The sequence below is a fragment of the Cebus imitator genome, unplaced genomic scaffold, assembly GCF_001604975.1.
Source record: "Cebus imitator isolate Cc_AM_T3 unplaced genomic scaffold, Cebus_imitator-1.0 Scaffold204, whole genome shotgun sequence".
NCBI lineage: Eukaryota > Metazoa > Chordata > Mammalia > Primates > Cebidae > Cebus > Cebus imitator.
In genome coordinates this window covers 3,055,722-3,079,211 of record NW_016107519.1, presented here as the reverse complement: position 1 = coordinate 3,079,211, position 23,490 = coordinate 3,055,722, and the positions used below count along the sequence as shown (strand labels likewise).

The window sequence follows — 23,490 nt, the reverse complement described above, 5'->3', positions numbered from 1 at the left end:
TTGTGTTACAAATAATCCATTTATTCTCTTAGTTATTTAAAGATGTACAGTCAAATTATTATTGATTATAGTCACCCTGTTGTGCTATCAAATAGTAGATCTTATTCTGGTTTTTTTTTTTGGTTAACCCCCCAACTTGCCACTACCCTTCCCAGCCTTTACTAAGCGTTTTTCTACTCTATCTCCATGAGCGTTCTGTAACTTCTTAAAGTCATTAGTGTACCTTGTAGATTTTTTTCATGTCAGTAAGAGATCTACCTTTTAAAATATCCTAATCTGTTCACTTTTTCTTATCTCCTATCACCACCCATTTATCAGCTACTGTTATCTGTCACTTGGACCATTTCAGTGGCCATCTAATTTGTTTCTTTGTTTCCAGCTTTTCCCTCTTATTCTCACATAGCAGCCACAGAGATATGTTTAAAACCTTAGATTATGTCACTTCTTTGCTGAAAACATGGCAGTGTTTCCTGTTCCAGTAAAATCCAAACTTTTACTTTTAGAATTAATGCTTTCTAAGGGCAGGGCTGTTTACCTGTTTTGATTACTGATTTTTCCCATGTGCCTAGAAAGTGTCTTGTGCATACTAGGTGCTTTGTACTAATGAATTAGCTTGTTGGCCTTGATATGTTATTCTGTGCCTGTTTATCTCATTTTATTCTCCTCTTTGCTTCCTACTCTGGTCTACCACATTAGCTTTATTCTGCTGCTTGGATTCTCCGACTTCATTCCCCCTAGGCTTTGCAGAAGCTGTTTTCTTTGCCTGGAATATCCTTTCCCCAGTTTTCTCACAGCTGAATCTTTCTTGTCTGTTCATATTTCAGTGTAAATGTTACTTGCTTAAAGAGATGTTCTCTGATCACCAAACTAGTTATCTCTTCACTCTCCATTATTCTGTTTAAAAATTTTTTAAATTTAGTTTAAAAAAATTAGTGATAAATCATGTGGTTCAAAATTAAGAAAATGCTACAAGATGTATAGTGAAAAATGCCTCTACCACTGTCATCTGTAAATCAAAGCAATACATATTAGTTTATTTTTTATTCTTTCAGAGGCTCTTTTAAATAAGTGTTTTTAAACCAGTCTTTAAGAACTACATAGCCAGTATCTCCTAATTTTTTCAGATAATACACTCTATGAAAATTAGGCCAAACCACTGTATATAAGCCACTTGAACTTCCTAGTCATCCTCTCTGCCAATTAATCTATCATCTAACCCTTCAGTTTTACCCCTTCTAGTTAGTTCCCCTTGCACTTTGCCCCCAGTGATTCTTGTTCAGAATGAGTGATATTACCACCCGTGCCCATGATCTGTCTCATTTCCATTTGCTCAATAACTTTGTTCTAGAAATTTTCTTTCTCTCTCTCTCTGTATGTGTTTTCTTTTGAGACAGGGTTTGCTCTGTTGCCCAGGCTGGAATACAGTGGCGCAATCATAGCTCACTGCAACCTTGAACTCCTGGTCTCAAGTGATTTTCCTGCCTCAACCTCTTAAGTAGCCAGGACTACGGATGCCACCATGACTGGCTGATTTTTAAATTTTAATATTTAGTAGGTTTGAGGTCTTGTTATGTTGCTCAGGCTGGTCTCAAACTCCTACTGGGCTCAAGCAGTCCTCCCACCTCAGCCTCCTAAAATGCTAGGATTACGGGTATGAGCCATTACTGGCCTGAGGTTATCTTCTTAACTCTGCTGTTTTCTTTGGCTTCAGCACAGCCTGGCATATAGTAGGTGCTTAGAAAATATTAGTTAAATATAGCAGAATGATGAGTTTGAAACTTTTGAGTTTTAGAGACTTGGGTATTCAACCTAGTTGTGTGACTTGGGCAAGAGAGGTAGCATCTGTAAGCCAGAATTTCTTTTTTTCTTTTCTTTTTTTTTTTTGAGATGGGGATTCACTCTGTAGTCTAGGCTAGAGTGCAGTGGTGCAGTCATGGCTCGCTTCAGCCTCAAACTCCCAGGCCCAAATGATTCTCCTCCTCAGCTTCCTAAGTAGCTGGGACTACAGGCACCTGCCACCATGCCTGGCTAATTTTTATATTTTTTTGTAGAAATGGATTTTCATCATGTTGCCCGTTCTGGTCTCAAACTCCTGGGTGTAAGTGATCCGCCTGCCTCAGCCTCCCAATGGTTGCATTGCCTTCTCTTTTACCTGCAATCTCCCTCTGCTTGTCTAAGAGTACTTGTGAGTGCATTTGTTACCCACCCAGGTAATCCCATGTAATCTTGCTTTAAAATCCTTAAGGTTTTTAAAAAAAAAAAAAATCCTTAAGGTTAATCATATCTGCAAACTCCCTTCTTCCATGTAAGATAACATTTATAGGTTCCAGGAATGGGGACCTGATATCTTTGCTGGCCATTATTCAGCTTATTCAGCCTGCTACTGGTATATAAAGCACACAGTTGGTGCCTGGCAAAAAAAAAAGAATTTACACTTTCTGGATAGGGTCAAGAAATATTAAAATTTTCAGAAAGATTTAATTGTACAATTAATGGAAACCACAGAATATGAGAAAAATGGGTCAAAAAAAGATAAGGTGGCCAGGCACAATGACCCACGCCTGTAATCCCAGCACTTTGGGACGCTGAGGTCAGAGGATCTCTTGAGCCCAGGAGTTTTGAGACCAGCCTGGGCAACATAAAGAGATGTCGTCTCTACCAAAAAAAAAAAAAAGCCAGGTGTGGTGACAATGGCCTGTAGTTCCAGCTACTTGGAAATGGGAGGATCACCTTAATCTGGGAAGTTGAGACCGTAGTGAGCCATGATCACACCACTGCACTGCAGCCTGGGTGACAGACTGAGACCCTGTTCCTCCTACCCCCCCAAAAAAAATGAGGTAAGGGAAATTAAGGATTACAGAATGTGACTTTATATGATACAGTGAATAAATGGGATAAGTGTATATTAAAGTGATTATTTTTTGTCAGATTTTGAATTTTTTTTTTTCCTGTTCAGATGTATGGGAGGATTTATTCATATTTTTAATGTTTATGGAGTAAATAGTGTACCCTGGAAAGAGGCGATGGTGGTGGTGGGAGGAATATATTGCATATGGTTACTGAAAATTGGATAATTACCTTCCTTGTTACCCTGCAGAAGTTAACATGTAAGCTATGTGAAATGATTAATGAATGAGATCCCAGAGTGGATATCATATATTTTCCTGAATGTTAGACAAGAATCACTTCATTTAGAATAAGAATAAAATAAAAGTACCCTTTAAATCAGTGGTTTCAGTTAGAGTATCATAAAAAGTCATACTGACAATTTAATTCTTTTTTCTATCTTCCTAACAGGTTCTTTGGCATGGACACAAGTTCAGTGGGAGGATTAGAATTGACTGATCAGACTCCTGTTTTATTAGGGAGTACGGCCATGGCAACTAGTCTCACGAATGTAGGAAACTCCTTTAGTGGTCCACCTAATCCTTTAGTGTCTAGATCTAATAAGTTTCAGAACTCATCAGTGGAAGATGATGATGATGTTGTTTTTATCGAACCTGTACAACCTCCCCCACCTTCTGTACCAGTGGTACCTGATCAAAGAACCATAACTTTTACATCATCAAAAAATGAAGAACTACAAGGAAATGATTCTAAAATTACTCCTTCCTCAAAAGAGTTGGCATCTCAGAAGGGAAGTGTAAGTGAGACAATTGTCATTGATGATGAAGAGGACATGGAAACAAATCAAGGGCAAGAGAAGAATTCCTCCAATTTTATTGAACGAAGACCTTCTGAGACTAAAAACAGAACCAATGATGTGGATTTCTCCACTTCCAGTTTTTCAAGAAGTAAGGTAAATGCAGGAATGGGTAATAGTGGTATCACCACAGAACCAGACTCTGAAATTCAGATTGCTAATGTTACAACTTTAGAAACAGGTGTAAGCTCTGTGAATGATGGCCAATTAGAAAATACTGACGGGAGAGATATGAACTTAATGATTACACATGTAACATCACTGCAGAATACCAACTTGGGAGATGTCTCTAACGGACTGCAGTCAAGTAGTTTTGGTGTTAATATACAAACATACACCCCATCTTTAACTTCACAGACCAAGACTGGAGTAGGACCTTTTAATCCTGGTAGAATGAATGTCGCAGGGGACGTATTTCAGAATGGAGAATCTGCAACTCATCATAATCCTGGTAAGCAGTAAGAAATATGCTACCTCATGTAAATGAATTAAGCTTTTGGCCTCTGCCTCTTTCCTTGTGGTTGCTGGTATTACCTTGTTTGGTTTCATCATGTGCAATATATTAATTATATTGACTTTTATCTTAAGTTTGGAATTTTAATAAGAATTGTAAAACCATATATAATATTTTTCTGTGGAGTACTAGAAAGTTAATTATAAAGTAATTTTATGTCTAAAGGGTTTAAGAAAAAAATATTCTTTACATTCATCACCAATGTCTGATAATTTGGCTGGGCACAGTGGCTGACCCCTGTAATCCCGACACTTTGGGGAGGCCAAGGTGGGTGGAGCCCAGGAGTTGGAGACCAGCCTAGGCAACATAGCGAGACCCACCCCCTATCTCTAAATTTCAAAAGCAAAAGAAACAAAGTGTGATAACTTAGTATCTTGTTTGTCATGTATTACTTTTTGCTAGTAGATTTTTACTAGTGTTTTAATATAGAGAGAACAAAAAGATTAATATAATAGCACACTTAAAGAACAGTGTAATGTTGTACAGAAGTTGCATTTAGATTTTTGTTTTAAAACAAAAGATTTTGTTTTAAAACAGAGACAGAGGCTTGCTCTGTCACCCAGGCTAGAGTGCAGTGGCGTAATCTTGGCTCACTGTAGCCTCCACCTCCTGCATTCAGGTGATTCTCCTGCTTCCGTCTTCCAAGTAGCTGGGATTACAGGCATCCACCACCACACATGGCTAGTTTTTATATTTTTAGTAGAGACGGAGTTTCACCATGTTGGCCAGGCCAGACTGGTCTCAAACTCCTGACCTCAGGTAATCCACCTGCCTCAGCTTCCCAAAGGTGTGGGATTACAGGCATGAGCCACTGCACCCGGCTGCATTTAGATTTATGTCTCCTTTCTTGTGTTTATTATATTAAATAAATAAATTAATTTTTTGAGACAGGGTCTCTCTGTCGCCTAGAGTATAGCGGCACAAACTCAGCTTGCTGCAACCATGACCTCTTGAGCTCAGGTGATTCTCCCACCACAACCTCCAGAGTAGCTAGGACTACAGGCGTGAGCCACCATGCCTGGCTAATTAAAAAAAAAAAAGTTATCTGTAGAGACAGAGTCTCACTATGTTGCCCAGGCTGATCTTAAACTCCTGGGTTCAAACAATCCTCCTGCCTTGGCCTTCTAAAGTGCTGGGATTCTAGGTGTGAGCCACCATGCCCAGCCATTTTATTTTTTATTAAGCGTTGGCCAAGTTTTTATTTTTCTCGTGTTTGAAGAAAGCCAAACATACAGTTCTTTTTTTTTTTTTTAAATCACTTTAAAGTATGATTGACTTGCAAAAGACTGTATATATATTTGATATATACAATTTGATGATTCCATGTTTATTTTTGACCGTGTATCTGATTTTAGCTTTCAGTTAGCATTTTATTACTCTAAAAATTTTTTTAAATTATTTTTATTTTTCAGAGGCATAAATATCAAGCAATATCTTTTTATGTTTGTGTTTATATTTATTTATTTTTTTAGAGACAGAGTCTAGCTCTATTGCCCAGCCAGGAGTGCAGTGGTGCAATCTTGGCTGACTGCAACCTCTGCCTCCCTAGTAACTGGAGTTATAAGTGTGCGCCATCATGCCCAGCTAATTTTTGTATTTTTAGTAGAGATGGGGTTTCACCATGTTGGCCAGGCTGGTCTCGAACTCCTGTCCTCAAGCGTCTGCCTGCCTTGGCCTCTTAAAGTTCTGGGATTATAGGTGTGAACCACTCTACGCAGCATCTCCCCCCAACCTTTTTTTTTTTTTTTTGAAAGTTGATAGATTTCTTTACTATTTGAAATTGTTTGCTATGAGCAGCTTTGTTCTGTGAAAACATTAAAATGTGGAAGTTGCCGGGTGTGGTGGCTCACGCCTGTAATCCCGGCACTTTGGGAGGCCGAGGCGGGTGGATCACGAGGTCAAGAGATCTAGACCATCCTGGTCAACACGGTGAAACCCCGTCTCTACTAAAAATACAAAAAAAAAATTAGCTGGGCATGGTGGCGCGTGCCTGTAATCCCAGCTACTCAGGAGGCTGAGGCAGGAGAATTGCCTGAACCCAGAAGGCGGAGGTTGCGGTGAGCCGAGATAGCGCCATTGCACTCCAGCCTGGGTAACAAGAGCGAAACTCCGTCTCAAAAAAAAAAAAAAAAAAACTAAAAAAACTAAAAATGTGGAAGTTATAAGAACTCTGTGCTAGCCTGGACAACCTGGTGAAGAAATATAAAATACCGAAAATACCAAAAGTTACCTAGGCATGGTGGTGTGCACCTGTGCTCCCAGCCACTTGGGAGGCTGAGGTTGCAGTGAGCCAAGATCACGAAGCTGTACTCCAGCCTGGGTGACAGAGTGAGACCTTGTCTCAAAAACAGAACTCTGTAACTTTTTCATGACACGTCTGTGGATGTCTGTTTCTTTCACGTCTCTTCCAATTCGTGTGTGTGTGTGTGTGTGTGTGTGTGTGTGTGTATCTGCCTGTCTCTCACATACCTCTTTCTGTGGGATTGTGGAGAATAATGTGAAGTGACTAAAATCTAGGCAGTGTAGAATGCTCTATGAATGCCAGTTATTTTTCTTATTTGTAATGTCTGATTATTGAAGACTGCTTGGAAAATCTATAGTTAAAAACAAGAGGTGGTACCAAGCATGGTGGGTCATGCATGTAATCCTAGCACTTTGGAAGACCAAGGCAGGAGGATCGCTTGAGCTCAGGAGTTTGAGACCAGCCTCTGGGCAAAAGAGCAAGACCTTGTCTCTACTAAAGATAAAAAAAACTGGCTAGGGCAGGTTGTAGTAGCTTAAATCTGTAATCCCAGAACTTTGGGAGGCCGAGGTAGATGGATCACCTGAGGTCAGGAGTTTGAGACCAGCCTGGCCAACATGGCCAAACCCTATCTCGATTAAAAATACAAAAATTAGGCATGGTGATACATGCCAGCTGCTTGGGAAGTTGAGGCACGAGAATTGTTTGAATTTGGGAGGTGGTTGTTGCAGTGAGAAGAGATTGCACTACTGCACTCCAGCTTGGGCAACAGAGTGAGACTCCTTCGCAAAAAAAAAAAAAAAAAACTAGCCAGGCTGAAGCCGGAAGGTAGTTTAAGTCTGGGAGATCAAGGCTGCAGTGAGCTGTAATTGCACCACTACATATAGCCTGGGCAGCAGAGTGAGACCATGTCTTAAAAAAAAAAGAAGAAAAGAAAATAAAGAGAGTGGAACCTGATGGTGTGCGGTGTGGAGCTGTTGAAGCGGGAGGGTTCCTTGAGGCCAGGAGTTGGAGACTTGTGCTGTGTGCTGGTGCTTGTTAACGGCCAGCACACTCCAGCCTGCGCAACACAGTGAGACCCACTCATAGTCCTTCTAAGTAAAGATGACCACTGTCAATGCTTGGAGTGGCTTTTTTTTTTTTTTTTGTATTTTGTTAACCTAGTGGAAATGCAGATCTGTGTAGTTTTGTTTTCTGTTTTTTCCTCCCTTAATATTGCACTGCATTTTCTTATACCATTAATATTTATATAAGTTTTAATGGCTCCAATGGGTATTGTATCATTCCCATATTTGGCTTTTACGTTGTTTTCCATATTTTGCTATTGTAGGTCTTTGATGAAATACTTGTTCACATTCCTGATTATTTCCTTAGAGTATGCTCCTACAAGTGAAATTAATGGGCTACAGAATATGATTTGCATGCCCCTAACGATTTTTCGTTTAAAAATACATACCTGGTGTATAGTGGTATTAAATATGTCCCTTATTACCAGTTTTGAAATTTCATGTTACAGCCAGGAGTGGTTGCTCACGGCTGTAATCCTAGCACTTTGGGAGGCTGAGGCAGGTAGATCTCCTGAGGCCAGGAGTTCGAGACCTGCCTGGCCAACATAGTGAAACCCCGTCTATACTAAAAATACAAAAAATTAGCTGGGCATCGTGGCGGGCACCTGTAATCCCAATTGTTAGGGAGGCTGAGGCAGGAGAATCGCTTGAACGCAGGAGGCAAAGGTTGTAGTGAGCTGAGATTGAGCCCTTGTACTCCAGCCTGGGCAACAAGTGAAACTCGATCTCAAAAAAAAAAAAAAAAAAATTCTTATTACTTCTAAAACCCCTTGTAGGTAGGAGTGTGTGTATGTATATATGTGAATGTATGTGTGAGTTTGTATGGGCATTTTTAATGTACAGAAATATATTGTCATAATGTTTTTTAGAAAGCTCTTAGTAATTTATACTGTTATGAGCTGTATATTAGTCTTTAATTGTAACCTTGCCACTTAAATGTGCTCAAATTGTTTTAAAATAGCTGTTTAGCTCAGTTCCAGTTTTTCCTACTTAAGTAATTGTTGTATATGTATCTTGGAATACTTATTTCTTTAGGAATATAACTGGATCATAGAGATCCTGTCATCCTAAGAATTGTGTTCCTATTTACTCAAACTCTGTAAGCTAGTCTTCAGAAAAACTGTACATAAAGAGACATATGAATTGGCTCTGCATTTATATGCTGATTTTATTTGTAATAGAGAATAATAGATGCAGAGTTATAAAATCTTGGCTATTTATATACCAGCTATCCTCTCATGAAGTCCCTTGTATGAAATTCAAGGTTTAGACAAAATGATTAGGTCTTTTCTATTTCTAAAATTTTTTCTTTAATGTTGTAGGAAACAAAAATGTAAAACTAGGGCAAATGTAAATTGAAAATAGAGAAGCACCATTTTTTTCAATGTCAAGGCAATAGATGCCCTTAAGTTTCAATACATTCCTTTAACTATGTATTCAAGTGACAAGTCTACAAAATAGGAAATTCTGAGGCATCAGTATTTGTGTGGGAAAGAGCTGTTTTTTTTTTTTTCCCAGATATGTTCAAAAATAATTTTTTGATTGGAGGCCTTTTTCCCTTCATAAGATGGAATTACCAGTTCTTCTAGTGATTTTCTTTCTCATTGATTATATTTTTACCCATTTGTTAAAACTGGTCCGTTACTGTGATGACAGCTAGATGATAGAATTCCAGAATGTACTCTTTAATTAAAGTTTGGTTTTTTTTTTTTTTTTTTAAAAACTAAAGAGTGTTATAGAGACAGGTAAAATCTGAATAGGGATATTTTAAACTAAGGGATATTACAGAGTCGGGTAACATCTGAATAGCCCCTCGAAACCATTAGGAATGGATCAGAACCGAAAAATCCTTTTTAAAGTTTTAGTGGTAAAGAAGTGTTCCCAAGCTCTGGTTATATTGTGTACTTCCTGTGCAAGGAAGTTAATTTTTTTTCCTATGGAAGGGCAGTTTTTATATATGGAAGTTGAAAATTCAGGAGAAACTAGAAAGGAAAAAAATTTATGAGAGACCAAAGTAGTGGAAATTAGAAGTGGTAACCTGAAAACTTGCAAAATGAAGATAGGTTATGGTATTAGTAGTACCATGAGAGGCCTGCAGAACAGGAACTAGTGCAGCAAACTGGAGACTTCCTACTGAGTACTAAAGAAGCTTAGCCTGGAAGAGAAAAGATGTCCTCTAGCATTAATAGTTATCACACCTCAGTACTGTGCTGTGCTGAACCTTTGCAGTGGTAGAGCAATTTGACGTTGGATTGGGTGTACCTCATTTTATAGTGCTTTTGTTTTATTGTACTTCACAGATAATTGGCATTTGACACAAATTTTAAGTCTTTTGGTGCCACCCTTCCAACAGCACGTGGTCACTTTTTGTCTCTGTGTCACATTTTGGTAACTCTCTCAATATTTCAGACCTTTGTATTATTGTTGTATCTTATGGTGATCTGTGATCAGTGATCTTTGATGTTACTATTGTAATTGTTTTGGGTGCCACAAACTGTGCCCATATGAGAGTGAACCTAATCTATAAATGTGCGTGTTCTAAGTCTCCCTCTCCTTGGACCTCCCTATTCCTTGAGACACAGCAGTATTTAAATTAGGTCAATTAATAACCTTTTAATGGTTGCTAAGTGTTTAAGTTAAAGGAAGAACCTCACTTCTCTTGCTTTAAATCAAAAGCTAGAACTGATTAGGCTTAGTGAGGAATGCATGCTGAAAAACCTAGAAAGGCTGAGAGCTAGGCCTTTTGCACCAAACAGTCAAATTGTGAATGCAAAGGAAAAGTTCTTGAAGGAAATTAAAAGTGCTACTCCAGTGAACACAGGAATGATACAGCGAAATAGCCATTTTTTTTTTTTTTTTTTTTTGAGGCAGGGTCTTACTCTCTCACTCAGGCTGGAGTGCAGTGGCTTGAACTTGGCTCAGTGTAGCCTCTGCCTTACAGGCTCAAGAGATCCTCCCAGCTCAGCCTCCCAAGTAGCTAGGACCTTAAGAATGTGCCACCATGCCTGGCTAATTTTTAAAAAATATTCTTTGTAGAGACAGGGTTTCACAATGTTACCTAGGCTGATCTCAAACTGCTTAAGGGATCCACCTGCCTCAGACTCCCAAAGTGCTGGGATTATAAGTGTGAACCATTGTGCCCGGCCACAAAACAGCCTTATTGCTGACGTGGAGAAAGTTTGAGTGGTCTGGATAGAGCATCACACCAGCCACAACATTCCCTTAAGCCAAAGCCTTATCTAGAGTTAGACCCAAACTGTGTTTCAGTTTTATGAGAACTCAGAGAGATAAGGAAACAAGAAAAGTTTAAAGCTAGTAAAGGTTGGTTCATGAGGTTTAAGGAAATAAACCATCTCCATATCATAAATGTGCAAGATGAAATTACAAGTGCGGACATAGAAGCTGCAGCAAGTTCTCCAGAAGATCTAAGATAATTGATGTAGGTAGCTACATGAGACAATGGATTTTCAGTGTAGATAAAACAGCCGGCTGGCTCTCTTGTTAGGGGTTAATGTAGTTAGTGACTATAAGTTGAAGCCAGTGCTCATTTACCATTCTGAAAATCCTTAAGAATGGTAATAATGGTAATAATTCTTAGAGTCCTTAAGAATTATAAATGTACTCTGCCTGTTTTTTATCAGTGGAACAACAAAGCCCAGATGACAGCAGTTAGGTTTACAGTGTGGTTTACTGAATAGTTTAAACTCAGTGTTGAGATCTTCTGCTCAGCAGAAATGATTCCTTTTAAAATACTACTGCCCAATACACCTGGTCATCTAAGAGCTCTCATGGAGATGTACAAAGAGATGAATGTTATTTTCATACCTGCTTCCACCACAGTGTTCATTCTGCAGCCTGTGGATCAAGTAGTAATTTCGACTTTTAAGTCTTGTTATTTAAGAAATACATTTTGTAAGGCTGTAGCTGCCATAGATAGTGATTCCTCTGATGGATCTAGGGAAGGTCAATTAAAAAGCTTCTGGAAAGGATTCAGCATTCTCAGTGCCCTTACAAACGTTTGTAATTCATGGGAGGTGGTCAAAACAGCATTATTATTATCATTATTATTTATTTTGAGATGAAGTCTCACTCTGTTGCCTATGCTGAAGTGCAGTGGCATGATCTCGGTTCACTGCAACCTTCACCTCCTGGGTTCAAGCGATTCTCCTGTCTCAGCCTCCCGAGTAGCTGGGACTACAGGCACACACCACCATGCCCAGCTAATTTTTGTTTTTTTAGTAGAGGCAAGGTTTCACTATATTGGACAGACTGGTCTTGAACTCCTGACCTCTTGATCCTCCTGCTTTGGCCTCCCAAAGTGCTAGGATTACAGGCATGAGCCACTGCTCCTGGCCAAAACAGCAGTATTAACATGAGTTTGGAAGAAGTTGATTTCAAGCCTCATGAATGATGGTGAAGAATTCAAGACTTTAGTGGAGGAAGTAATTGTAGATGTAGTGAAAACAGCATGAGAACTAGAATTAGAAGTAGAACCTGAATGAGGCCGGGAATGGAGGTTTATGCCTATAATCTGAGCACTTTGGGAGACTGAGGCCAGGCATGGAGCTCGTGCCTATAATTCCAGCACTTTGGGAGAATGAGACAAATCGATCACTTGAGGCCAGGAGTTCGAGACCAGCCTGGCCAACATGGTAAATCCCTGTCTTTACTAAAAATATAAAAATTAGCCAGGTGTGGTGGCGCACACCTGTAATCCCAGCTGCTTGGGAGGCTGAGGTACAAGAGTTGCTTGATTCCAGGAGGTAGAGGTTGCAGTGGGACAAGATTACACCGCCACACTCCAACCTGGGCTACAGAGCGAGACTGTCTCCAATTAAAAAAAAAAAGAGCCTAAGATGAGCTTGAATTGCTCCAATCTCGTGATAAAACTTGTACAGTTGAAGAGTTGCTTTTTATGGTTGAGCAAATAGAGTGGTTTCTTGAGATGAATCTGTTCCTGGTGAAGATAGTGTGAACATTGTTGAAATGACAACAAAGGATTTAGAGTATTACATAAACTTAGTTGATAAAACAGTGGCAGAGTTTGAGAAGATTGACTCTGATTTTGAAAGAAGCTCTACTGTGGGTAAACTGCTGTCAAACAGCAGAAGAGTTCATTGATGGGGTAAACATCATTGTCTTATTTTAAGAATTTGCCACAGCCAACCGACAGCCACCATTGTGATAATCAGCAGCTGTCAACATTGAGGCAGGGCCCTCCACCAGCAGAAAGATTACAACTTGCTGAAAGCTCAGATGATTAGTATTTTTTAGCCATAAAGCATTTTTAAATTAAGATATATAGGTTTTTAAAAGATATAATACTATTGCATACTTAATAGACTGCATTATAGTGTAAACATAGCATTTCTTGTTAAACCAAAACAAATTCCTGTGTCTTGCTTTATTGCAGTATTAGCTTTATTGCAGTGATCTGGAACTGAACCAGAAATATTTCTGAGCTATGCCTGTATAAATTGGCTTAATTCCATCATTTCTGTTTACTTCCTGTGAGATTATGTGTTATATTTAAAGGCCATGAAGCTAAACATACATATGGAAAAGCTGTTCTTAAAAACCTGTTTTAGAAATAATTATAAACTTTATTAGACTTGTGTTACATTTGTCAAAGGTTCTAGTTAGGATTTTTATTATTATTATTATTATTATTATTATTGAGATAGAGTCTCACTCTGTTGCCCAGGCTAGAGTGTGATGGTGCTGTCTTGGCTTACGGCAACCTCTGCCTACTGGGTTCAGGCGATTCTCCTGCCTCAGCCTCCTGAGTAGCTGGGATTACAGGTGCCCACCACCATGTCTGGCTAATTTTTTTGTATTTTTAGTAGAGATGGGGTTTCACCATGTTGGCCAGGCTGGTCTCGAACTCCTGACCTCATTATCCTCCTGCCTCCACCTACCAAAGTGCTGGGATTATAGGCGTGAGCCACCTTGCCTGGCTTATTATTCTTCAATGTTGATACATATGTTCCTTGCCTAAAGTAATATTCTGTAAATACATGAATACTTTCTGCTGAATAGTGACATTTTAAATGCTTTCTATATGCTAGTTATTATGCTTTATTATGTGTCTTACCTCATTTAATGTTTACCATTAGTATGAGGTTGATACCATCTCAAGCACTCTGAAGAGTAAGGCACAGTTTAAGTAGCTCCCCAATCTTGTAAATAAATGATGGAGCTGGAATGTGAACTTTTTTTAAAAAAAATTAATTAAAAAAAAATTGACAAACGTGTATATTTGTATATATTGTGTGCAACATGTTTTGAAGTAGATACATATTGTGGAGTGGCTAGATTGAGCTATGCGTTATCTGACATACCATTTGTTTGTGGTGAGAACACTTAAAATCTAATATTAACAATTTTTAAGAACATGGTGCATTGTTACTGTGACATCCTTACTCCAGAACTTGTGCTGTGTACCTCTCTAGTGCATTGCTGTTCTATTAACATCTTAAACTTGTACAAAATGGAAAGTTAATATTTCTCTGATACAAATTTTCATATGTATAAACAAACACTTGTTTTATTACTCTTTCTTGTGCATTTTGTTTTTAAGATTCTTGGATCTCCCAATCAGCTTCATTTCCCCGTAATCAGAAACAACCAGGAGTGGATTCTTTATCACCAGTGGCCTCACTTCCTAAACAGATTTTCCAGCCTTCTGCTCAACAGCAACCTACTAAACCAGTTAAAGTCACTTGTGCAAACTGCAAAAAGCCTTTACAGAAGGGCCAGACAGCTTATCAACGAAAAGGATCAGCTCACCTCTTTTGTTCGACCACCTGCCTTTCTTCCTTCTCTCACAAGCCTGCTCCAAAGAAACTCTGTGTTATGTGTAAAAAGTAAGGTTTACCTTTCAACATAATTCTGTATAGTCGAATTTTGGTGTTATAAAATTTTAAGAAAAGTGAAACTCAGATTTGTAATACATTTGGAAACTTCCCTTATCAAGTCCAGGTGACACATGGATAAAAGGCTTCCTGTTTGGATAGGCATTGATGATAGGTCCTTATAATTAATTTTGTCTGTAATTGGATGCCTTGATTTTGTAACAATACATACTTATTTACATGATTAATGAGAGAATTTTGTTCTTCTGGCCAAATAAAAATGCTAAGCAGTTTATGTGTGACTCTGTATTAACATTGATTAAATTTTACACTATCTTCAGATCAAGATTATAAAATTGGCAAGTCTTTGGATTTTACATGTATTTGTTTTGAACATTAATTCATTGGAAATAGTATTTCAAGACTCAGGTACCAGTTTTTAGCTAGCCTTAGAAAGACAGGTTCCTCTCTTCTGTTTTTTCTTTTCTTTTTTTTTTTCTTTTTTTTAGACAGAATCTTGCTCTGTAGTCCAGGCTGTAGTACAGTGGTGCAAATCTCAACTCACTGCAGCCTCTGCCTCCTGGGTTTAAGCAATTCTCCTGCCTCAGCTTCCTGAGTAGCAGGGATTACAGGCTTCCGCCACCATGCCTGGCTAATTTTTGTATTTAGTGGAGATGAGGTTTCATCATGTTGGCCAGACTGGTCTTGAACTTCTGACCTCAGGTGCTCCATCCACCTTGGCCTCCCAAAGTGCTGGGATTATAGGCATGAGCCACTGTGCCCAGCCTTCTTTTTCTGTTTTTTTTTGATCTGGCTTCACTGGTTAAAAATAGCTGGAATATGGTATGTTATGTGCAAGGTGAAGCCTTTCTGTACCGTATCTTGGAGCAGTTCAATTCTGTGAAGTTATTTTTAGATCTTGAATTTTAGAAAGGGCTTAATGGTCTGTACATGTTTAATAAACTCAAATACTAAAGCAATTGTAATGCACATTGCTTTGCAGTAGTAAACTTAAATACTGCAGTGTAGAATCTTGAATATCAGAATAAAAGGTAAACTTGAAAAGTCAACATATTATCATTTTCTAACATTTCTATTTACAGTTGGAAAGCCATGTTAATAGTGGGGGAAGTTATTTGGGGATGGGGTGGGTGGGTATATTTAAGTTTAGTTAATTCCTCTAGAATGTATGCCATAGTCCTATGACCCGGATACCTCATGCTTTCTACTTATCCAGGGGAGGGAATTGAACAGGTTATACCTCAGTATACTAGTCCTTAACATTAATTCCATGTAACTAATAACTTTTCTTAGTTTTCCCAATATTTGAAATCCTTTTTAGTGAATTTAAAAACAAATTGGGTAGTGACAAGGATTTAATAGTATAAAATAGTTTTGCTTCTCAGTCTTTATTTTTAAGAGTTCTTATTTTATTATCAAGAATGTCTAAATAGTAAAAATGATTTATTGGATCCAAGAATGATGTTTGATTTGCATGATTTAGCCTGTAGAAATAAAAACTGTCACTTATTACTATTATATTTGATTTCTTTTAAAATGGAATTTTAATTTGTATCTCTGATTTTTCAGAGATATAACTACAATGAAAGGAACCATTGTTGCTCAAGTGGATTCAAGTGAGTCCTTCCAGGAATTCTGTAGTACATCTTGTTTATCTCTCTATGAAGACAAACAGAATCCTACTAAAGGAGCTCTAAATAAATCAAGATGTACAATCTGTGGTAAACTAACAGAGGTTTGTATTTTTACACTTTATCATTTAGTTCTAATAAATAGGATTTTTTTTTTTTTTTTTTTAGATGGAGTCTTGCTCTGTTGCCAGGCTGGAGTGGAGTGGTGGCTCAATCTTGGCTTACTGTGACCTCCGCCTCCCAAGTTCAAGCGATTCTCCTTCCTCAGCCTCCCGAGTAGCTGGGATTACAGGCACGTGTCACCACACCCAGCTAATTTTTGTATTTTTAGTAGAGACAGGGTTTTGCCATGTTGGCCAGGATGTTCTTGATCTCCTGGCCTCATGATTCACCTGCCTTGGCCTCTCAAAGTGCTGGGATTACAGGTGTGAGTCACTGCGCCTGGCCCAAATAGGAATATTTTAAATTTCATTTAAGTGCTATTAGATAGCCTTTTATCAGTATATAGTTCCGTAAAAATGAATATATATAAAAACGATCTTATAAATATCCTATTATTTAACCTGATTCTCCCACAGGATCTTATCTTACAACAACTATCTTTTTACGTAATCTGATTCTCCCATAGGATGATTTAGGAAAAATAGCTGTATAAATTGCCTTTTTTTTGCCTGAGGTTGGGAGCACTTACAGATAAAACCATAGTGTTGGGATTGATTTTTGTCTTTTAAATATGTTTATGTAGGCAGACTACACAAGAAATACTGCAAGTAATTTTGCTGAGAAGTAGAACAATCGGAGGGAATATTTTTTGGTATCTTCACGTTATTAATATTGTATTAAATACAAAGTATATATACCTCATTTGAATTATTTATGATGTTTCTCCCCTCCTCATTTTTCTAGAGAATTGTACTTTATTTATAGTTTTTAAAAATTAGTCTAAAAATTTTCAGTCTATGAAGTTTAATATCACCACTACCGAAACTTGGTTTTCTATCATCTTTTGATGCCTCTAGAGAAGTTTGTAGTGATGTCACTGATGGTTTTTTTTTTTTTTTTTTTCATTTTTCAGTGCCATACATATGTTCCTGTGTGTATAAAAACAATTTAAAAAATTATGAGATGGGGCCAGGCTTGGTAGCTCACACCTATATAATCCTAGCACTTTGGAAAGCCAAGGTGGGAGGATCACTTGAGGCTAGGAGTTTGAGATCAGCCTGGGAAACATAGTGGGACCCTGTCTCTACCTAAAAGAAAAAAAATTAGGCATGGTTGTGTGTGCCTGTAGCCTCAGCTACTTGGGAGGCTGAGGTGGGAGGATCGCTTGAGCTCAGGAGATTGAGGCTACAGTTTGCTTTGATCATGCCGCTGTACTTTAACTTGGGTGATAAGTGAGACCCTATCTCTTTAAAAACAAAAGTGCATTGTTTTTTCTTTTCTCCAAACAAGGCTTGTTGAGACATCTTTGTTTCTATTCAGAATGCTTTATTATGTAGCTACTTATCAGATTGATCTGTTTTGTTAAGATTTTGTTTATTTTTCTTTTAGATTCGCCATGAAGTCAGCTTTAAAAATATGACTCATAAGCTGTGCAGTGACCACTGCTTTAATAGATATAGAATGGCCAATGGTTTAATAATGAATTGCTGTGAACAGTGTGGAGAGTACTTGCCCAGTAAAGGTGCTGGAAATAATGTTCTGGTGATTGATGGCCAACAGAAAAGATTTTGCTGTCAAAGTTGTGTCAGTGAATACAAACAGGTAATTGTTCTAATAAAAATTGGGCATTCTTTAGAATGTCCTTGAAAGTGCTGTAATAGTTTTACTCTAACAGTGTTTATTAACCGGATTTGTCTTAGAATTTCATTTAATTTTATTATTATTGTTATATCATGGAGCATGCTGAATGCATATTGCTTTGTACCATTAAAGCTGAACCAGGGACCATCTGTATTTCAGTATTCATTTGAGGTAGGCCATCTCCACGATATAATGATGGAGTTAAGTCTGGATAAACCCATTGTAGGTTGGAAATGTGTTAAAATGTACTTTTGACCTAGATATTTTCAACTTAGAATGGGTTTATCAGGATATAACTCCATTTTTAAGTCAAGGAACATCTGTATATGTAGATTATTGGTGGTAGATTTAGGTTTTACATATAATGGTAAATGCTATCAGACTTATTTATCTTTTGAATTTATTTCTTTTTGGGAGTTGGAGAGGGGCTGCAGATATTATTTTTCAAACTTTTAAAGCTCAGCTTTGAAGTGGTCATACTGTTTATATTTAAATTTTAAGATTAATGTTATTTTATTTTATTTTTTGATACCAAATTTCGCTCTTGTTGCCCAAGCTGGACTGCAGTGATGCAATCCTGGCTCACTTCAACCTCTGCCTCTTGAGTTCAAGCAATTCTCCTCCTTTAGCCTCCCGAGTAGCTGGGATTATAGGCGTGTGCCACCATGCCTGGCTAATTTTTGTACTTTTAGTAGAAACGGGGTTTCACCATATTAGCCAGGCTGGTCTCAAACTCCTGACCGCAGGTGATCTGCCCGCCTCTGCCTCCCAGAGTGCTGGGATTACAGCTGTCATCCGCTGTGCCCAGCCAGGTTAATGTTATTTTAAGGACCTTTTGATTTCTAGTTTTATTCCATTGCTCATTGGAAAAATACTCTGTGATTTCAATCTTCATAAATTTATTTATTGTTTTATCAGAAATGATGGTTGCTTTAAATATCTTTTTGGTATCTGTGGGAAAGGTTTTATGAACTTTCTCCCTCTTGATTTTTTTTTTTCTTTTTGAGACAAGTCTCGCTCTGTTGCCCAGGCTAGAGTGCAGTGGCATGATCCCAGCTCACTGAAACTTCCACCTCCTGGATTCAAGCGATTTTCCTGCCTCAGGCAGCTGGGATTATAGGTGTGCACCACCATACCGAGCTAAGTTTTGTATTTTTACTAGAGAGGGGGTTTCACCATGTTGGCCAGGCTGGTCTCGCACTCCTGAGTTCAAGTGATCTATCTGCCTGCCTCAGCCTCCCAAAGTGCTGGGATTATAGGCATGAGCTACCACCCCCGGCCTTAGACTTATTAATGTGTGAATTATATAGTAGTTCTTCCTTAGGCAAGGTTTTGTTTTTTGTAGTTTTAATTACTCATTGTCAGCTGCAGTTCCCAAATAGGTGACTAGACTACAATAAGATAATTTGAGAGAGTAATTAATTATAGGTGAGTAGACTACAATAAGATTATTTGAGAGAGATTAATTATAACTCACTATAATTATTGTTGAGTTTAGTTTAGTTTTATTTTGTTTTGAAACAGGGTCCTGCTCAGCTCACTGCAGTCTCCTTCTCCTGGGTTCAAACGATTTTCCTGCTTCAGCTTCCCAAGTAGCTGGGATTACGGGCAAATGCCACCATGCCTGACTAATTTTTGTATTTTTAGTAGAGATGGGGTTTCACCATGTTGGCCAGGCTAGTCTCAAACTCCTGACCTCAAGTGATTTGCCTCCCTTGGCCTTCCAAAGTGCTGGGATTGCAGGTATAAGCCACCGTGCCTGGCCAATTGTTAATCTCTTATTGTGGCTAATTAGAAATTAAACTTTATCACAGGTGTGTGTCTGTAGGAAAAGACATAGTATACATAGAGTTCAGTACTATCAAAGATTTCAGGCATCCACTGGGAGCCTCGGAATATATCTCTTAAGGATAAGAGGTGGCACTGCCATATTAGTAGGTTTCCTAATTCATTGAACCATCCATGTATTCCTAGAATAAACTATGCCAGATAATTATTTTTTTAAAAATGTGCACACATGCTCATGGCTAACACTTTATTTGATACTTTGCATTGATGTTTATATGTGAGATTGGTTTGTAATGTCCTTCTTTTGTGCATTCTTTAAGGTATCACTGTGATATTTGCTTTATAAAAATATTCAGAGGAAAATTCATTTGCTTATATACTTAAAGCAATAAACATGAAAATAAATGAGTCAACTGAAATAGCTGGAAAAAGAAAAAAAAACTGAAGCAAAAGAGAAGAAAGGAAATAAAGATAAAAGGAAATACTAATTAGGAATTTAAAATAGTATCAAAATTGTTCAGAATGTTGCCTCTTTGAAAAATCAGGTCTTCCTATAACCAAGAAAAAAAGACCCAATTATTAATTCAATCAGGAAAAGAAGTTTAAAAACAGAAATACATAAAATGAGAAATGACAAGGTAGACATGAGCATCAAAACAAAAGAACTTGACAAAGATCAATCATAAATTAGTTCATATGGCTTTTAGTATGTTGTTGAAGTAGTTTCTTTATATTTTTAAATTCAGTATTCCTGAAATAAAAAGTGTTTCAAGAAAATGCTATGAATACAATAGCACATCAACAAATTACATAGCCTAGATGAAATGCACGAATTCCTAAAAACACACAAACCACCAAAACTGACACAAGAATATGTGGAAAATGATCATGCTGTATAATCCTTTTAATATATTGAATTCAGTTTAGTAGTACTTTGTTGAGGATCTTTGCATCTATGTTCTTATGGGATACTGGTCTCTAATATTCTTTCTTTTGATATCTTTATCTGTCTTTGGAATGAGGGTAATGCTGCCCTCATAGAATGGGGTAAGACATTTTGTATCTTCTGATTTTTGGAAGAATGAGAATTAGTATTAATTCTTCAAATGTTTGGGTAGAATTCACTAGTGAAGTCATCTGATCTTGGGCTTTTCTTTATTGGGACATTTTTGATGACTGTCTCTTGTTCTAGTTCTGTTCACATTTTCTGTGTCTTTTTGTGTTAGTTTTGGTGGTTTGTGTGTTTTTAGGAATTTGTGCATTTCATCTAGGCTATGTAATTTGTTGATGTGCTATTGTATTCATAGCATTTCCTTGAAACACTTTTTATTTCAGGAATGCCAGTAATAATGTTGCCCTTCCGTAGTTTATTCTTTGTGTTAATTCTCTTAATATTTTAAAATGACCGACTTCTGGGTTTGTTTCTCTCATTTTTTTCTGTTCTGTTTTTCTGCTCTAATTTTTATTGTTTCCTTTCTTCTGCTGGCTTTGAGTTTAGTGATCTCATCTATTTCCTCAAGGTGGTGTGAAGTTAGGTTATTTACTTGAGATCTTTCTTTTTTGTTTGTTTGTTTTTTGTTTTTGAGATGGAGTCTTAGTCTATCACCCAGGCTAGAGTGCAGTGGCATGATCTTGGCTCACTGCAGCCTTGTCTCCCAGGTTCAACCAGTTCTCCTGTCTCTGCCAGCCAAGTGGCTGGGATTACAGGCATGTGCCACCACACCCAGCTAATTTTTGTATTTTTAGTAGAGACGGGCTGGTCTCGAACTCCTGACCTCACGTGATCTGCCTGCCTCAGCCTCCCAGAGTGCTGGGATTATAGGTATGAGCCACTGTCTCTGGCCAGCGGGCCAGTGGACCTCCCTTCCTTCCTTCCCTTCCTCCCCTTCCTCCACTTCTTCCTCCCTTTCCTCTCCTTCCTCCTCTCCCCTCCCCTCCCATTCTCTCTCTTTCTCTCTTTCCTTCTTTCTTTCTTTGGCATTTATAGTTCCAAATTTTTCTCTGATCACTATTTAAGTTGAATCTCATAATTTTGGTATTCCTTTAGTTTTGTTTTTACTCATCTCTTTAAGTATTTAAAAGATTTCTTCTTTGAGCCATGTTTAAGAGTATGTAGTTTATATCCCCATATTTGTGAATTTTCTAAGTGCTAATTTTCTATTACCGATTTCTAGTTTTATTTCATTGCCCATTGGAAAGATACTCTGTGATTTCAGTCTTTACAAATTTATTGAGACTTTTTTGTGACCTAACAGAGTCCATTCTGTAGATTGCTCCATGTGTACTTGAGAAGAATATTTATTCTACTGTTGTGGGCTAGAATATTCAAGATATGTTTGTTACTAATGACTCTAGTTGATTTATAGTGTTGTTTCCATCTAGATGGCGTATCCACTATTGTAAATGGTGTATTGATGTCTCCAACTATTATTGTACAATTATCTGCTTCTACCTCAGTTATTATCTATTTCTCCTTTTACTTCTGTTAATTTTTTTAGTGTATTTTGGGGGCTTTGATATTTGGTATGTATATGTTTATATTTGCTATATCTTCTTAGTAAATAGACCCTTTGTTCTGTATGTATTCTTTTTCTCTCTCATATCATTTTTTCACATAAAGGCTCTTTTTGTATTATATTAATATGGCAACCCCAGCTCTCTTACTGTTTAGTTGTGGGGAATATCTTTTTCCATCCTTTTACTTTTGACCTGTTTGTATCTTGGGATAAATAAATCCTTTCTTATCAGTAATCACATTAAATATACATGGATTAAGTTACCTTATCAAAAGGCAGAAATTGGCAGAATAGGAAAAGAATGATGCCTTTTGATTGGATAATTTGATCCATGTACATTTAATGTAATTACTGTTAAGGAAGGATTTATTTCTACCAGTTTTCTATTAGGTGTGTTCTATACCTTTTTTTTTGGTATCTCATTTCCTGCATTACTGCCTTTTATATTTAGTTGATTGTAGCGAACTGTTTTGATTTCCTTCTCATTGTCTTCCTTGTATTATTTTTAAATATATTCTTTGTGGTTACTGTGGGGGAGGCTTTACATTTAACATCCTGCAATGCAATTTAATGTGAATTTATAACGAATTAATTAGCTTTTAAAAATGCTGCTCCTATGTATCTGTTTCCTCTTTTTATCATAAATTACATCTTTAAATATTGTATTCCCAGTAATGCAGATTTATAAGTTTATGTGTATATTTGTTTTTAAAATCATGTAGGAAATAAAAAGTGGATTTATAAACCAAAAATACAATTATACTTGTTTTATATTCTCTTATATATTTACTAAAGATTGGGTCAAGTGTATTCCTTCCATTTAAATAAAAAGCTTTGACTCCCTTTAACATTTGTTTTATAGGGTAGATTTAGTGGTAACAAACTCCCTCCACTTTTATCTATCTATGTGTGTTTTTATTTTCCCTCCAGTTTTGGATGATGGTTTTGCTGGATATAGTATTCTTGTTTGAAAGCTTTTTTTCCTCATTATTTTAAATGTTATCCCACTGCCTTTTGGCCTCCTTGGTGGTTTCTTATGTGAAGTTGATGGTTAATCTCATTGAGAATTTCTTGTGCTACACCATTTCTGTCTTGCTTCTTTCAAGATTTTCGTTGTCTTTTAAATTGGTTATAATGTGTCTTATTGTGTGTCTCTGAGTTTATCCTACTGGTAATTCGTTGTGTTTATTAGATTTGTAGATTTGTGTCTGTTATCAAATATGGGAAGTTTTTAGTCATTAATTTTTCAAATAATCGTTTGCCCCTTTGTCTTCTGAAACTCTCATAATGTACTTGTTGGTCAATTTGACCTTGTTCCATGGGACCCTTAGGCTTTTGCTTACTTTTTTTC

The 23,490-nt window shown here is 37.4% G+C and overlaps 1 protein-coding gene across 6 annotated transcripts in view; it reads left to right on the top strand.

Moving 5' to 3' along the window:
* Positions 1–23,490, top strand: part of ZMYM2 (zinc finger MYM-type containing 2) — a 126,411-nt gene that overhangs the window by 31,099 nt on the left and 71,822 nt on the right. For 5 of the 6 annotated variants that reach the window (XM_037745594.1, XM_037745595.1, XM_017548206.2 and 2 more), the window contains 4 exons: positions 3,298–4,154; positions 14,107–14,392; positions 15,971–16,136; positions 17,584–17,796. In XM_037745594.1, the coding sequence (XP_037601522.1) occupies positions 3,308–4,154; positions 14,107–14,392; positions 15,971–16,136; positions 17,584–17,796 (1,512 nt within the window). In that variant the 5' untranslated portion in view covers positions 3,298–3,307. The remainder of the gene's footprint in view (positions 1–3,297; positions 4,155–14,106; positions 14,393–15,970; positions 16,137–17,583; positions 17,797–23,490) is intronic. The other variant, XM_037745596.1, reaches the window with a different exon arrangement.